Source organism: Molothrus aeneus, chromosome 24 (assembly GCF_037042795.1).
Source record: "Molothrus aeneus isolate 106 chromosome 24, BPBGC_Maene_1.0, whole genome shotgun sequence".
Lineage (NCBI taxonomy): Eukaryota > Metazoa > Chordata > Aves > Passeriformes > Icteridae > Molothrus > Molothrus aeneus.
Genome location: NC_089669.1, coordinates 6,229,167 through 6,245,771, shown reverse-complemented (window position 1 = coordinate 6,245,771; position 16,605 = coordinate 6,229,167). Strand labels below are relative to the sequence as shown.

Genomic DNA, 16,605 nt, shown 5'->3' with positions numbered 1-16,605 from the left:
TTGTGGAAGAGATAAGGAAAACTGCCCACATGACAGAAGACAACTGCCATGCAGATGGCAAATAGAATACATCTTGCCTTGCACTCTGGGACACTGTGATAGATGAGTAATGTGATGATTGACTCTCACAATTAACAGACAAATATCATGTATATAGGTTAAGAAAAGTTTTATAGATTTATAGTTATGTTTTACCCCCTCGTGTGGTTATCAAGGGACAGCTGGAGTTGGGACATCTGGGAGAGCTGGCTTGTCACTATGGAACACCTGACCTCCAATCAGGATTTGAGGAAGAGATCTCCACCACTGGACAGCAAAGAAGGGGTTGATGGACAGAACTTTGGGAGGGGTTAAAGGGTTAAAAAAGGGAAACCTCCATTGTGTGGGAGAGAGAGCACATGGCGGGAAAAATCCTTTGTGCCATAGCCTTTTTTCTCTATTCAGTCTTCTGTTGTATTTTTGATAAGGTTTAATAAACCTTCCTAAACTATGAAAAGTGAGTAACCATTTCTCACACTCCTGGACCTGAACACTTCCAGGGATCCAGAGGCAGCCACAGCTTCTCTGGGCACCCTGTGCCAGGGCTTAACCACCTTATGAGTAAAGAATTACCTAAATTAAAACTGTCCCCTCTTGGTTGTGTTTAAACTCCCTACAAAATTCAACAGCTCTTTTCTTATTTCTAATTCATGAATTATGAAAACATAAGTAAAGCATCCAAGTTGGTTTTGTTTTCCCTTCTTATCTGTTGATGTGTGGGAGTAAAGTGACCCCCTCAGCTCAGTGCTGAGGGCAGTGTCTGCTCAGAGCAGCCTGACAGGATGGGGTTAATTAACTAGGAGCAGCCTGGTTAATTGAGCTCTTGTTTTGCATTTCAGTTATATGAGAGTGCCCTGTCTGAAAATCAAAAGCTGAAGTCAAAGCTGCAAGAAGCCCAGCTTGAGCTGGCTGATATCAAAGCAAAGTTGGAAAAAGCAGCCCAGGTAAGGGAAAATCCAGGTCCTGACTGGAGAAACTGAGCACTGGCCATGACAAAGCAACACTTGTTCCAGATTGGGAAAGGGAAGGGAGCTCCTGGAAGGATATTCTTGGGAGGGAAGGTGCCATAGAGGAAACAGAAATAAACAAATAATTTTGTAAATCAACATGTTGCATCCTAAGCAAGAGCATCTGCAGGCTGTCTTGGCCTTTGTGCAGCACCCTGTGAGTGCTCTCAGGTTTAATCACTTTCTATTTTTAATTTCCATAGCAGAAACAGGAGAAAACTTCTGACCGGTCCAGCATGCTGGAGATGGAGAAGAGGGTACGTGTCTCTGCTTTCTTCTGAGTCACAGCTGTGCCTCGTGCAGGGCAGTCATTTCTAGAAGGGAAGTGTTAATTAAAAGATAAGTTGTATTTTTGCCTTGAGGAGCAGTGCACAATGATAATTGTGTTCTGACCTTTGCAGGGCCTGAGACTGCTGCTCTCAGCTTCATTCTGATTCCTCTCTTTGGTTCTAAGCAGCTGAGGGCCAATGGATTGTGTCACACTGGGAGACTTGGTCCATTATGCTTTAAAACATTCTTGATCCTTACAAATAAAGGCTGGTTTGGGGTGGTGGGGGAACAAGGCAAAATCCTGGAAGGGCTGTTCTCAATCCCTTCTTTCCCCAGCCTGGGTTGATACCAAGGATTGCCCCAACCCAGGGACAGGACCTTGAACTTGGCCTTGTTGGAGTCAGGGCAGCATCCTGTATAACTTCTGTTGAATTAAGATCACAACAGCCACAAATTCTGTGAGTTAGAAAGTAAAAGCATGTCCAGCTGTTCTCAGTGAAGATGCATTAACTGTTTCCAGGATGGCTCATGCATTTTGCACTGATGAATCCCTGGATGAACTGTGCTGTGGGCAAAAAGTGACCCAGAATTCATCATCCACAGCACACTCAGAAGCTGCCTTTTCCTCACTCTCCTGGCCTCATGGCTCTTTGCACAGGGCAAAGGAGCAGGACAGAGAGTGTATATCTTGTTCTTGATGCATGTTTCCCACTTCCCCCTTCTCAGGGCATGTCCCTGGAGCAGTTTGAGCCCCTTCATGTTGGGAAAGTCACTGAGGAGTCCCCTTCTCCTCACCTTGGCACAGGTGTAGCTGAGGCCACTCACACAGCAGAGTCTAATCCTCACTTTCTAAAGTGCACTGAAAGCAGTCAGCTTTTCAGCCCTGGATTATCTGGGAGAAACAGGATTTCCAGGCAGGGAATTTCCATGTTCTGTTTCCTATTTGAGCAGCTCAGGGACTTTTCTCGTTGCCACCTTCAGTGGAGTATAAGTAAATCCATGGCTTCACCTACAGAGCTCAAAATCACATTACATCAGCAGCTCCTGAGAACTGGGATCACTGAAAATGGGCAATAATTTAATTAGGGGTGTGAATGGAGCTTGTGATCTGCCCAAACAGGCCCAGTTTATATCCCTGCTGGTTTGCCAGCTGCCCTCTCCCATCTGATCAGCTCCTGGTTGTAACCTCTGCCTTGCATTCCCCTCTTCAGGGAATGCTGCTACAGAAACACAAGACTTCTATTTTTCTTTAAAAGAAAATATACTGTAAATTTTTCTTCCAAATCCTTGTGACCTTCTTTGTCATGAATCCTTGTAAACAGGAGAAGCGAGCCCTGGAGCGGAAACTCTCTGAAATGGAGGAGGAAATGAAGGTAAGAAATAATCTTCACTGTGTCTATTCCATTTTATATGCTTTGTATTCATGTCTTTGGGGATTGTCACCCAGGAGGAGGATGTTAAAGGTGTCCATAGGAAGGATCTCATTTTCCTTTCTGCAGTCAGAACCTGCTTTAATGGCCCTGTTCTCCAAACATGAAATGCTAATAAACTGTCCTGGTTCTCATTCATCTGATTGCTCCTATGTTTGATTTGTTCTGCTGTTTAATCTGAGAATGGTGAAAGCTGTTCTCCTTAAATGCCTTCCTAAACTAACTTTTTGTGGCATCGCTGAGTTCCAGTGTGCTGACCCCCTGTGCTCTGACTAGTCTGCAGCCCAAGTAAAGCCACTGAGGTTCTCTCCGGATGGGTAAGAAGACAAAGCTGGCTTTGAGCTCACGCACACTGGCCAGCAGAAAACACAGAGTGGTTGTGTTCCTGTGCTCCCTTCCCACAGCATGTCACTGGGAGGCCACGGCAGCCTGGGATGGATAATTCCAGCAAAGAGGAATTTGCTTCCTGGTGGGATGTGCAGCATGGCTTGCTGTCACCAGCCATGGCCACTGGTGCTCCAGCACATTCTTGTTCCCATGGTGTGGCTTCCAGGATGGCTGTGGCTATGAGGGGAGCCCTGCAGGGCCCAGCAGTGTCTGGCTGCCCACATACCCCCAAAGCCTCTCCCAGCTCAGCAGCACTGCAGCACGTTCTGCTGGATGTCAGTGCTGTGTTCACAGAGTGGGTGTCCCTCTGCTCTGCCCCTGCTTTCCTTCCCTTTCAACATCAGCAGGTGGGACCAAGCTGCTCTCAGAAGGAAGGACCCACCTGAGAGCTCTCCCTGCACCATGCACTGACAGAAACGACTTCCTGCCACCCTGGAGGAGGTTCCAGCTCTGTTTCTGTTTGAAGCTTTTGTTTCTACCAAGCACATTAACTCTGAAAGGCCTGTGCTGCATCTTCTGCTGCAATAAGTAGCACAAGGATACGGTGGATTCTTGCTGTAAAGGCTCTTGTTCTCTCAGAGAGGGGAAAAGAAGCCTGGATGTGTGAGCCAGAAGGAGAAAGGATTGAATATGTCTAAATTCCAAACTCTTTGTTCAGTGAGCAGGTAGGAACCTTCAACTGCACAGAGACTTTCCTGTAATTACAGCGCTGGGGTCTTCAAGAGAGATACAGGCATGAGCAGTTTGTGTTGGTCCTTCAGCTCTGCAGATCACTGCAAACCTGCAACTTCAGCCCATGGAGTAAGAAGACAAGGTGGTGGCCTCTAGTGGCCTCAGTCTGGAAACATAACTGCTCTGGAAGGAAGTAGTGAGGGAAGGTTCCTGCAGGGTCTGTGGGACACAGACCAGGTCAGGTTGTCTGGAGCTGCAGAGCCATGGAAGCCAAGGGAGGGCAGAAGGAGAAGCACTGCTGGAGGTTGGACGTGTTCTCACACTGCCTCGAGAGACATGAGCTGAAGGAACCTGGCTCCAGCTGAAAATGAGCTTCAGCTCCTTGAGGGTGGTGCTGACTCTGCTCTCTGTCTGTTCTTGGCTGCATTGGACAACCAGAGTGGCCTTCTGTTACTAGAACAAATAGAAAGGGATTTGGAAAATCTCTCTTCTGAGGTCATACTACATTTTTACTAGTTTTTGCAGAACCTTAAGCATGTAATGAGTACCTGAAGGCACTGTGACATGTCTTGTTTGACATCTACTCAAAAAAAAGGAATATAAAATCTCTTAAGAAAGAAGCATTGAATTGGACCTTTCCAAAGGGAAACTGTTGTGTCCGTTTTCATGATGCCTTGAAGTGGGAGAAGCAGCCCTGCTGTGTTTGCCTGGAGGGAGATAACCTCTGCAGAGCATCCCTGTTACTCACTCGTGTGGGAGTTGAGCCAGGAAAATCTACTAATTCTGGCTGGGCTTTCATTCTTGTTCCTTGCACTGCCTGAGTAGCTGTTGTGCAGAGTCAGAATAAGTAAGGAGTCATGAAGGAAAAGGCAAATCCACCAATTTCCTTTAATGTGGAAACAACCAAACCTGTCAGGTGTTTAGGTCTCAGGTTGTTTTTGGGAATTCTTCCCACTAGTCTTTGAATCCAGCAAGACTCACATCCAGCTGTTGGATCCAGGGGTGTCTATGTCCAGTTGTGCACAAGATGTCCTGGCCAGGGCTGTCCTCTCCTTGCAGCTGACTTCTGAGGAAGAGGAGGCAGAGGTGGCAGAAATGTGCAGTACTTCAGCCTGTGTTTGAGGGAATGAGCTTTGCTCCTGTCTGCAGTGTGACCCCTGCTACCAAAGCCATAGAGAAGTGAAGAGGATCAAGACAGGCTTGGTAACTTCAAGAACCTTGGTGGCAGAGCTGCTCCTCAGACCTGCTCTTGCAAAGCTGACAGAGAAGTGCAGCATTTCCCTGAGTGACTGCACAATTCAACTGGAGATCCAGAACCTTGGCTGAGACAGGAAAAAGAAAATTAACTTTTGCACTGAGCTGAATTCAATGCCAAGTGCCTGAGGTCCCAACTTAACACAGCAATTGTTCTTGAAGGTCACAGAAGCTCCTTTATTCCATAGCAGTGCTGCAGCTCCTGGCTTCAGCATCGTGCAGGCTCTGGGCATTTTTATTTAGTGTTGCAGGCACAAAATCTGTTAATTGAAGGCAGGTACAGAGAACTGAGAAACCTGCTTTTGCTAAGCCAAGTATCAAGCAGAGTGATAAGCAATCACAGCGGTATCATCCAGATCCTGCTCTTTGCCCTTGGCTTCAGTCCCAGCCTCCCAGCCCTTGCTGGATTTGGTGCATAAGCAGGAGCCTGGCCTACCTGCAGCCACACACATTTTTACATAAATGATCCCTTCTGTGGACTGTGCAGCATGTGGAGGCTGAGCAGGGGGTGATGGGACCATGCTGAGGTTCTGTGCTGTGCAGGTGTGGAAAAACAAAGGTGGTCTCTGAAATGGTCACAGTCCTTTCCACCTCAGAACAATGCCCCTACTGTGTATGTTAGATGCTTTCTGCCAGCTGTGAGCCATGTTATAAAACAGAGGGGCTTTATTATCTGTGTATCATAAAATCATGGAATATCCTGAATGGAAAGGGAGCCACAGTCCAACCCCTGCCCTGCACAGACCCCCCAACAATCCCACCCTGAGCATCCCTGAGTGCATTGTCCAAACACTCCTGGAGCTCTGGCAGCCTCAGGGCCGTGCCCATTCCCTGGGGAGCCTGGGCAGTGCCAGCACCCTCTGGGGGAAGAACCTTTCCTGATCTCCAGCCTGACCCTGCCCTGACACAGCTCCAGCTGCTCCCTGGGGTCCTGTCCCATCTCACAGAGAGCAGAGATCAGAGCTGCCCCTTGGGAGGAGCTGCAGCCCCTAGTGAGGTCTGACCTCAGGCTCCTCCAGGGTGAACAGACCAAGTATCCTCAATCATGTTTGGTACTACCAAAAGAAGTGACTATTCCAGTACAGCCATCTTCCAGCAGCTCCTGCTGTGATGTATCACAGGACAGCTGTGCCATGTCTGTCTGTCTGTCCTCACTGAGCACAGTGGCAGCCAACAAATCTTGGGCTGTGAAGGGATGGATGGATGGATGGATGGATGGATGGATGGATGGATGGATGGATGGATGGATGGATGGATGGATGGATGGATGGATGGGATATGGTGAGCAGGGATCTCACTGCTGTGGTGTCACTGCAGCTTTCCTGCAGTTTGTTTGCTGTAGCTCTGTCTTGGGATCTGTTGATTTATCCAGTGTCAGAACTGTGTTTGTGTGTCCCAGGAGCTGCTCTGTCAGTTTGATGATCTCAGGGGCTCAAACCCCCTCCTTTGCTGGCTCCCTGCCTTCCTGTCTTGCTTACCTTGGTTTTGCAAAGCTTTCCAAAGAGGTGTCTTCATTCTGTCATGGAGAGTAAATGTAGGGCTTTTGGGCAGCTAGGAATGGAGCTGATGGCTGGGGCCATACAGAGTGCTTCAGTTTTGTACAGGAATGAGCCCTTGGACTAAATGTCCTGGGACACAGCAGATTCCTTGCCAGCTGCAGTCAGCTCTGGGTCATACAGAATTCCAGTGGCTTGGGTTTGAAGGTGCCCTTCTCATTCCACCCCTTACCATGGGCAGGGACACCTTCCACCATCCCAGGCTGCTCCAAGCCCTGTCCAACCTGGCCTTGGACACTGCCAGGATGGGGCAGCCACAGCTGCTCTGGGCACCCTGAGTAGTGCAGGTTGGGTGGATGGTCATTGTCTTTGTGTCACAGTAGATTCTTTCATGGTGCTCCTTGTTCAGGACAGACAGCACCTCCTTTGAGTGCTTTTTCCTAATGAAATGGTAGAAAGGAACCGTCTTCCTCCTAAACCCTTCCCTCTGTCTTCTTCTGCCACTAAGTGGACATAGGGAGGAATATGGTGCTTTGTGGGACTGCCTTGGCTTGGGACTGGGATTTTGCCACTTGAATTTACAACTCTTCTCCTGGATGTTTCCTGCCTGCCCCTGCCCAGTGTTGGGGCTCCCTCCATCATGCAGGATGGGTTCTTGCACAGGAGGGGTTCTTGTTTTCTTGTGGCCCAGCTGCCCAACCTCTCAGGAGCAAGGAGGGCAGAGATGCTGCTCAGGAAGCAGCTCCACAGCATCTCCTGGCACCTGCAGTAGTGTAAATGTCCAGCACATGAATTCACTTTGGCATTACTGGGAACAGTGTCATCCTTGTGGCACTGGGATGTCTGCATGGCTTCTACCATTTCCCTGTTCTGCTTCCTCATGGCTCTTCTGTTCCTGACCTCCCACTGCTGCTGTACCTGTGCAAGCCCCAGTTTGTACCCATGTCCAGTTTGCGCCTGTGTCCAGTTTGTACCCATGTCCAGTTTGTACCCATGTCCAGTTTGTACCCATGTCCAGTTTGTACCCATGTCCAGTTTGTGCCCGTGTCCAGTTGGTTCCTGTGCCCAGTTTGTACCTGTGCAAGCCCCAGTTTGTGCCCACTCACAGTTTGTACCCATGTCCATTTTGTGCCTGTGCAAGTCCCAGTGTGGGGGCTTGGTCTCTGCCCTGTCCTGTGTTCCTCATTGCCTTTGTCACCAGGAATGCCCTCCTGGCACATCCTCACTGTGGGAGATGCTCTCATTCAGACTCCTCTTCCTAAAATGAACAATTTAAGGTTCAGACTTGTCCCCTCTTAATAAGGTCAGAGATAAATTGAGCCCTGAGACAGAGAAGAGTTGAATCTGGACAGGGATGAGAAACCAAATCCCAGAGGTTTTGGCAGGACTGAGCCTGGGCAGACCCAGGAGCATCACTCAGGGGTGACAGACACAAGCAGACACAGTTCCTGTCCTGGTGATCTGCTGTGGGACAGTGGCACTTTCAGGTGCTTCAGTCTCTGCCTTCGGGATCTTCCAGGAAGCTCTGATTCCTTTTTGCTCCACACAGCTGCTTTGGCTTTTAGAGATACATGAAGAAAAGGAGTTTTGAAGAAATTCTCAGTTCCCAGCAGTGCTTCCAGAGCCTGTCTAGGTGTTAAGTCACTGGTGATAGGTCTCACAGCAGTTCCCAGGTCCCAGGGCTGTCAGGGTAAACTAGAATACAATCCTGCTTTGTGGTGGGAAATCCCTGTATTTGACCTTTTTTAAGACTTTGGGGGCCCCTGGAGAAAGGGCTGATTCCCAAAATATCCTTGGTGTGTTGTCAGGCTTTCCCCATCCAGCACTCACTGCTACTAATTTCTTTTATTCTCTTTTTTTCTTTCACTGCCTATGGACTAAACTCCCATTTCTGTGCCCATTTCTGTTCATTTCCATGATGTTCTCTCTGTATTTCTCTGTCCACTCCTCTCACTCTCTGCAGAATCTCCACCAGCTCAAACAGATTCACACTCTGAGGCAGATGAATGAGCAGCTGCTGGCTGAGAACAGGGCTCTGACCCGGGTTGTAGCCAGACTCTCTCTGCCCTCCAAGCCCAAGGAATCAGAGGAGCTGTAGCTGCTTTCCCTCGGGCTCATCTTGCCTCCTCTTCCTCTCCTCCAGGCAGGTCTCCGCTCTCCTCTGCTCTCCAGGCTGCCTGGGGAAGCTTGTGGCTCAGAGCTTGTGGCACAGCATCTCTGAATTCCAGGAGCATGGTGCTGCTGCCATGGCAGGGCTTTGCTGGAGCTCTGCTCCCCCCTGGCTCTTGCTCTGCTTGGCAGATGCTGCTGCCCTTGCCAGCTTAGCATTGGGAATGGCTTTGGGGTGGCTTGGCAGTGCCAGCAGCTCCTTGCCAGGCACATGGCCTTCAAACAGACCCACAGAAAGTTTGTGTTGGAAGGGGTTAAGTTAAAGTTCATCTCGTTCCACCCCCTACCATGGCCAGGGACACCTTCCACTAGACCAGGTTGCTCCAAGCCCTGTCCAGCCTGGCCTTGGACACTTGAAAATAAGTGGTTTGTGCTACATGTCTGCTTATAATATAATTCTTTTTTATTTAGACATAGTTCAGGGAGAAACTGGCACTCAGCAAATCAGATTATCCAAAGTCAGGAAATTTTCAGGGATGTTGTGAAAAGCTAACATTTTAGACAGAAAGGGTATTTTTAGTAAAACTACAAAGTGAACTGTCCTCAGCAGGTTTGCTTGGTCACTTGAACAAAAAAGACAAGCTCCTTTCCTTATTCTAAATTGAAATTTTTGGGTCCACAGGCTCAGCATCCCCCTGCCTGCTGTGGCCTGGCACAGGGTGGGGGATGCAGCAGGAGCCAGACCAGGAGTGCTCTGTGTTTCCATCTTCTGTTTTAAATCCAGTGCTGGACAATTAATGGTGGAAACCCAAGGATGAGTCTTCCCTAAGCTTTGCCTTCACACATCACACAGTTAAATTACATCTCTTCCTGCTACTTCATTGGTTCAATGCTAAAATAAAGCTGTAAATGCTCCTTTCTTGGGGCCCTACCTGTCCTTTGCAGGTTAGTAGGGATATTCATATCCTTTGGGACACAAGAAGTTGTGTGCTCTTGTGGGCTGAAAGTGGCACCACAGAGTAAAAAAATCTATTCTTAGCACACAAATTATATCAAGGCTGATTAACCATAGAAACAAACTAATCAGGGGAATTGTGGCTTCCCCTTTCCAGGAGTCTCAGCTCAAGCCCACGTGTGTGTCACAAGGGCCAGGAGAGTCAGGGGTTGTATTGTGTGCCCTGGATTGTGCAGGTGGTCAGGTGAAATGATCTCACAGCCTTTCTGGGTTTAATCTGTGGCACTATCCTCCAACCTGACCCTGCCTCATCTCTTCTCATAAACTGTGAGTTTAAATCATTCTCCTTCCCCACATGCTTTGAGATCTGAGAGGGAAAATTGGGCAAAATTCTTTCCAGAAAAAGAACTGATGTTTCACAACCTGCAAGTCACCTCTCCTCCTCCCAGGACATGCCCACATTATCACTGCCCTGCATCCCCCTCTGCTCTGGCTGAGGCTCACACTTCCCTCCTCACTCACAGGCTTGCAGTTCCCTGCCAGTGCCCACACTGGGGGAGAGCCATGGTCTGTGAGCTCTGCTGATTTAGTTTCAACTCTCTGAGTAGGTCCAACACAGGATGTTGCTGGTATGTGTAAACTCTGCCTCAGTGGTGTCTGTGGACATGGCAGCTGTGCAGAGATGTCCCTGCTTTAGGCTCTGCCAGCTGTCCCATGCTCTGGCAGCAGTGCTTTTCAGTGAATCTCATTTTCCTGAAGGCACGTGGTTTCTGAGGAGCTGTGTTCCCATGTCCCAGCTGACACCAACACTGCTCATGGTCAGCCCTGCCATTCCCTGGGGCTGGGCCACATCCCTGCTCACCATTCCTGGGAACTTCAGCCCTTCCAGCCTGTTCCCATGGGGTTCATTTCACCTGACTTGAGACTACTCTGCTTCAAAGGGAGGAACACCCTGGGCTTGTATTGTCTAAGGCTGATGTGCAGCTGTCAGGAGGCCTCAGTGGGCCCTGGTGGAGCTGGGTTATGACCAGGAAACGTGTCCAGAGGCATTTATTTCACATTTATTTCACACACTCCTCCGTTTTCAAATAAGTGACACAGGTCACACAAAGCCCCCCATGAGGCACAGCCCTGTCAGGCTCCAGCTGAGCCCTGGGTCTGCAGTGCTTCTCTCTCACATTGTTTCTGGGAACTGTGACAGGTTCTCTCTCCCAAAACGAGTGTCAGGACTTCACACACCCATTATCACAGCAATGGGCACTGCAGAGCCACCCCAGGCAGTGACAGGGGCCTGGCAGGTCTGCCCAGTGGGTGGAGGGGCCAGTGTGAGTGGCAGTGGAGCTCAGGAGGAGACACAGGAGTGCAGAGATACCAGGAGCTCTGCTGTGTCTCTGAGCTCCTGATCACTTTGGGCAATGCCTCTTCTTTGGCCATGAGAAATGGCACAAGGAGCCATGAGTGCTGTTCTGGTGACAGCCCAGCCATGGTGTCACAGCAGCACTGGCTCCAGGCAGGCACACTCAGCACCTCTGGCTGGAGCTCTGGCCAGCCCAGCACATGGATTTACCCTTCCCACAATGTCCCACCATGCAGCACCAGCCCCTCCTCCCTCTCTAAAAATCCTCCCAGCTGAAACATCCCCCAGCAGTGCCCACGGGGATGGAGTTGGGTGTGTTGGGGCCCACCATGGCTTGGCCCAACCTTGTAAGAAGGGAATTGCTCTGGTGGGAGCTGGAACTGCCCCAGGAGCTGCCCCCACTCAGAGCTGGTGATCAGGGAGGGACTGTAGGTGGAGGGGGGCAGAGCATTGTGGTCAAAGCTGAAACACCAGGTTAGGAGGAAGGAGAAGATTTAGTGCAGATTTTTAATTAGAGGGAATTCCCCCAAGCTGCACCTTGGCAGACAGAAGTCGTGGCTGAGCTCGTACAGGTGCCATGTGTGTGATCCCACTCTGCCCTGGGTGCCCCTGCAGCCTTGGGACCCCTTGTGTGCCACACCCCAGACAGGAGCAGGGGTCTCCCTCTGGTGCCCAGTGGTTGGGAACAGCCCAGGGAGGGTCACTGACTGCAGCACATGAAGCCAGCAGGTTTTATGCCAATGGGAGATGCTGGAAGGGTCTTGTTGAAGCTATTTCTGCTCTGTTTCCAAAGGCTTTTGTCTGTTGCAACCTCGGCTGAGCACCCAGGAGGTACCTCCAGTGTCAGTGTGTTCTGCCAGTCCTCTGGCCTCAGCACTTGGGACTGTATTACACATCTACAGGGTCCCAAGAAGATCTGGGGGTATTCTAAAGAGATTTGGCAAAGTCCAGTTCTAAATGAAGATTCCAGACCTTTGGTTTCCCTTCCAGTCCTGACAAAATGAAAAAAGCATATCAGGAAAACCAGCTTTACTTGTGTGCTGAGCTGTATTTAGCCTCTGGGCACAGGTTTGGGATGGACCAGCTCAGAAATGGTTCCTGCCTTGCTGGTCTGGTCCTGCCCTGCTGCTGGGGCTGTGGCCTTGCTTTGCACCAGGGGCTCCCTGGTCAGTGCTGTGCTCGAGGCCCCTCTCACCCCTCACGCCTGGCTCTCACCCCAGCTTGTGAGAGCTCTGGAGGTGCTGCAGAGCCATGGGAGGTGCTGCTGGAGGGATGCAGTGTCCCCCTGGCCCCCCAAGCCCCTCTGATCCCACCTTGTCTTTGTCTCTCCACAGATTTTGACAGAGCTGAAGTCGGACAACCAAAGGCTGAAGGATGAGAACGGAGCCCTCATTCGAGTCATCAGCAAACTCTCCAAATAGGAATCAGAGCAAAGGGAGGACAAGGAGGGGTGTCCTACACCAGCTGCCAACCCCACCACCGAGCCCTACCCCTTCCTTCCCTTCAGTACAGCAAGTGTTTCAGCCGTGGGATCAATGTCACACCTGCCTTGCCCTGCCCTTTGCTGTACATTCCCTTTCTACCCCTATTTCCCTCCCAACACACACTCCCTGCCATTTTATTTTTTTTTAATTTATGCATGTTGTGGTATCTCGGACATTTTATTCAAGGGAGAAATGTGAGGACTGGGTTTGAGCTGCCAAAACTTCTTCCAAAAGCTCAGTGTTTGGTTTTGGACTCTGACCTGGAGTGGGAAGCTCCTACTGTAAAAAGTGACATCTGAAGAACTAACCCAGCATGTCCAAGCCCTTTACAGGTGGGAAATGTGAACCTGGGCTGGGACTCTGAGGATGCACATCAGCCCACAGAGATGTGGGACTCTGGTTAAATGTGATGCTGTGAAAGCCACCAGAGCTCATGTTTGTCACAGGCTGATGAGCTGTTTTGCACAGACACCTTCTCCTCTTGCCCCAGTAGACTGAGTCTTCTAGTTTAGATAAGATTTTGAACCTGTTCAGTAACATCAGTGCTGTGCTGACACTCAGTGTCAGACCCTTATCCCTCAGCCTCCCTTTCCCCCCAGCCTGGGTGATCCTGTGTCGCTTTGTGTCCTTCCAGGGCTCCTGTCTCTGTGGTTGGTAGCATCCAGTTGCCACCTGGACTCTTGTTCCTTGGGACAGGATATATCCCAGGCACTTGCTGAGCTTTCTGAAGGACAAACTTGAACCCCTACAGACCCTCTGCTGCTCTCACCTGTGTGTGAGCGTGAATCACCTTGTAGGGAGCTGTGCCCATGCCAGAAACCAGGCTCCCCTTCCCAAAAGCCATCTGGGACATTCTCCCACTGCCTCCCTGAAGGCAGAGCCCATAGCAGAGCCTGCTCTGGTATTTCAGGTACCCTCCCTTTGATTTGCAGCAGGATTTGTAGACAGAATGCCAGCATCCTGTCCCACACACCTTGAAGAGGTCAGGATGTGTCAGTGTCAGAGGGACAGGGAGCTGCTGGTAACTGAATCATGGTAAATGAAAGTCTTCTGACCTGTCAGAAACTTGTGATAAGCTTTGACCTTGAAGTAACCCCCCCAGAAATATTCCTCTTTAATGTTACATGCACTCTAAACAGTTTGGAATTGTTCTCTCCCATGGGCATTTAGACATTGGCTCCTCTCTCCGTGCTGTGGGACGTCAGCAGTTCTGCTCAGCTTCCCATTAACAGACTCCTCTCAAACAGAACCTTCCCTCTCAGAGACATCCTGCTGTATTCAGACATTCTCCCATCTACATCCTTCCATATTTGTCCTTTCATCCCCTTTGTCCTTCAAGTCCCCAGGCTCTGTCTGGCCAAGGGCAGCAGTTCTTGGTCACTGAACCTGGAGATGGCCATGGAGCAGCTCTGCCATGTTCCTGAGCAGCTCTGCTGGCTCTGGCTGGGAGAGCTCTCCACTACCAGAGAGATGAGATACTTGAACATGAGCAAAATACTTGAGCTTGCTCAGCAGGGTAAAACTTATCTCTATCAGGCAATCCTGGGCTTTTTCAAACCTTTTGCTGGTTATTGCCTCAGAAAGCATCTCTGTTTCCTCTCTCTGGGTTTTTTTCTCTTTTTCACCCCCCTAGTCTCCATTTTCCCCCCTTCCCCTCCCTGTCCTGCCTGTTTCCACCTCTCTTGCTCTTCCTGGAGCTGCCAGTTCTCCCCAGGCAGCTCTGACCACAAGTTGCTCTTCAGCTGGTGGAGCCATTTGTGCAGCTGAGGCACCGTTTCTCCTGGTACACTGAGGCCCTGCCTCTGCTGCTGAGCTTTGGGAGGAAGAGACCAAAGCTGGTAAAGGCATCAGGGTTTCTGCAGAGCACTGCCTAAGCCAGGCATCCTTTTTATATTCCTTGATTTTAACCCTGCGCTATTTAACAGCTTTAAGTCTTGAGATCCAGTCAGTGCTTCCCCTGCACGCCATCCCCTCCTGGTGCACTCTTTCTGTGAGTCCTTCTGCTGTTCTTGGTGTTTTCTCTCTTGGTGACCACTCCTCGCTTCAGCCTCGGGCTCTGCTCTGCTCAGGAGCTCAGGGCTCAGGAGCTCTGTCCCTTCTATGCTCAGGAGTTCTGTCCCTTCTGTGCTCAGGGGTCAGGAGCCCTGTCCCTTCTGTGCTCAGGGGTCAGGAGCTCTGTCCCTTGTGTGCTCAGGGCTCAGGAGCTCTGTCCCTTCTGTGCTCAGGAGCTCTGTCCCTTCTGTGCTCAGGGGTCAGGAGCCCTGTCCCTTCTGTGCTCAGGAGCTCTGTCCCTTCTGTGCTCAGGGGTCAGGAGCCCTGTCCCTTCTGTGCTCAGGAGCTCAGGGCTCAGGAGCTCTGTCCCTTCTGTCCCATGGAGCAGGAGGTGCTCCCCAGCTGGGCTGGCGCCTCAGGCTGTGCATCCCAGCAGGATGAGGAGGAGAGTTCAGAATCAAGATCCTGTCCTCTCACAGGCAGGTTCCTGGCAGCAGGAAGAAGCCTGGTGTCTGTTTTAGGGAGAGGGTTCAACCCAATCTGACAAATCCATCCTGCACTGATGTTTTGCCCCTTCTTACAGGACACTCGCTGTGCTTTTCCCAAGGAGCAGAGTGGGAAGGCTGTGGAGGCTCATTCTGAGTGGCACCTTGCAAAGCCAAACCACTGCAGCTGCAGTGTCTGCTTAGCACTGGATTCTCTGAGCCCTTGGCCCCACAGCTCGGTGTCCCTGATCAGCCAAAGCTGTGAGCGTCTCATGGGGACGGCACAACTGCAAATCACATTCTTGAGAATGGATTTTTTTTTGTCTCACTTCATGCCTGACATAACCAGTGCACTGAGGAGGTGACAAACAGGACACCTCAAACCCTGTGCTTGGCACAAGGTGCAGAGCAAATAGGTTTTTAAAATTGATCCCTCTTGCAACCAGAGCATTTGCCAGACGTGGTCTCCCTTGGGGAACATGAGCTTTTTTTTCTAAGCAATTGCTTGGGGTGAGTTAATTTTTATTGCTTGGGGTGAACCCACCTGTTGTGGCTGCAAGTTTGGTGATGGCTCTTTGTAAATAAACTCCTTGGAGAAGCAGGACTGGCTGATGAGATGGGGAGAGAATGTATTTTTATGCAACTTTTGAGTGGCCTTTCAAACCCTGAGATGAATGATTTGTTTTACTGGTTGTTGTTATATAGTATTATAAGTATTATGTGTTTGAAAGTTTGGGAATAATATTCACAGCTATGATGCTTGTAAACACAACAGTATTTATAAATGAATAAAGTAAGAGTTGATAAAATAGAAGCTTTGACTTTGCTTCCATCTTTCTGGAATTACAAGTTGTTTGTGCTAAAATTCCGTTTCTCCCAAAATTCTCGTGGCATAACAATATCCATCATCCATAAAAGCACAAAAAGTTTTTCAGCTACAACACAGGTGCCTTTTCAGGGGAAGCTGAAATGAAGGAACTGGGATGCACATCCCTGAAAAGCACCCACCAGTGGGAAGGTAAAACAGGAGAGGGTCCCATCTCCTCCATGACATCACACGGGATCAGGCCCATTTCCCACTCTGGTGGCAAGCCCTGGTTTTGCTCAGAAGTTTGGTCAGCACAAAGTGTGGCACAGGCAGGAGGTGGTGTCACATCTGGGAACCTCTGTCTCTGGTGAGGCTGCTGGAACCTCCATGTGTTCCAGTCTTTGGAGGTGGTTGGTGCAGGCTGAGTTTTTCCCTTAGGGCTGGTGGAGCAGGATGCGACTGTGGGCCAGACTCAGTGTGCTGGGGGCCAAGAATTCTGTGGGGACCTTTGGTATTTCCCACCTGTGCCCCAGGTCTGGTCCAGCCTCGCTCAGCTGGGGTTCAAGGCTGCCCAGAGCACAAGTCAGAGGGAGCTGGGGGGGCTGAGCCTGGAGAAAAGGAGGCTCAGGGGGGACCTTGTGGCTCTGCACAACTCCTGACAGGAGGGGGCAGCCGGGTGATGTTGGGCTCTGCTCCCTGGGAACAGGGACAGAACAGGAGGAAATGGTCTCAGGTTGTGCCAGGGGAGGTTTAGGTTGGATACTGGGGAGAAATTCTTCCCTGAAAAGGTTGTCAGGGCCTGGCACAGCTGCCCAGGGCAGCAGCAAAGTCCCCATCCCTGGAAGTGTTCAAATGGTTGT

General features: G+C 50.2%; 1 protein-coding gene across 4 annotated transcripts in view; it reads left to right on the top strand.

Moving 5' to 3' along the window:
* PPP1R12B (protein phosphatase 1 regulatory subunit 12B) overlaps window positions 1–15,751 on the top strand; it is a 134,801-nt gene extending 119,050 nt beyond the window's left edge. For 3 of the 4 annotated variants that reach the window (XM_066565104.1, XM_066565103.1, XM_066565102.1), the window contains 4 exons: window positions 879–983; window positions 1,250–1,303; window positions 2,639–2,689; window positions 12,311–15,751. In XM_066565104.1, coding sequence (XP_066421201.1) covers window positions 879–983; window positions 1,250–1,303; window positions 2,639–2,689; window positions 12,311–12,397 — 297 coding nt within the window. In that variant the 3' untranslated portion in view covers window positions 12,398–15,751. Of the gene's footprint in view, window positions 1–878; window positions 984–1,249; window positions 1,304–2,638; window positions 2,690–8,518; window positions 8,684–12,310 lie in introns of those variants that run through there. The other variant, XM_066565105.1, reaches the window with a different exon arrangement.
* The last annotated feature ends 854 nt before the right edge of the window (window positions 15,752–16,605 follow it).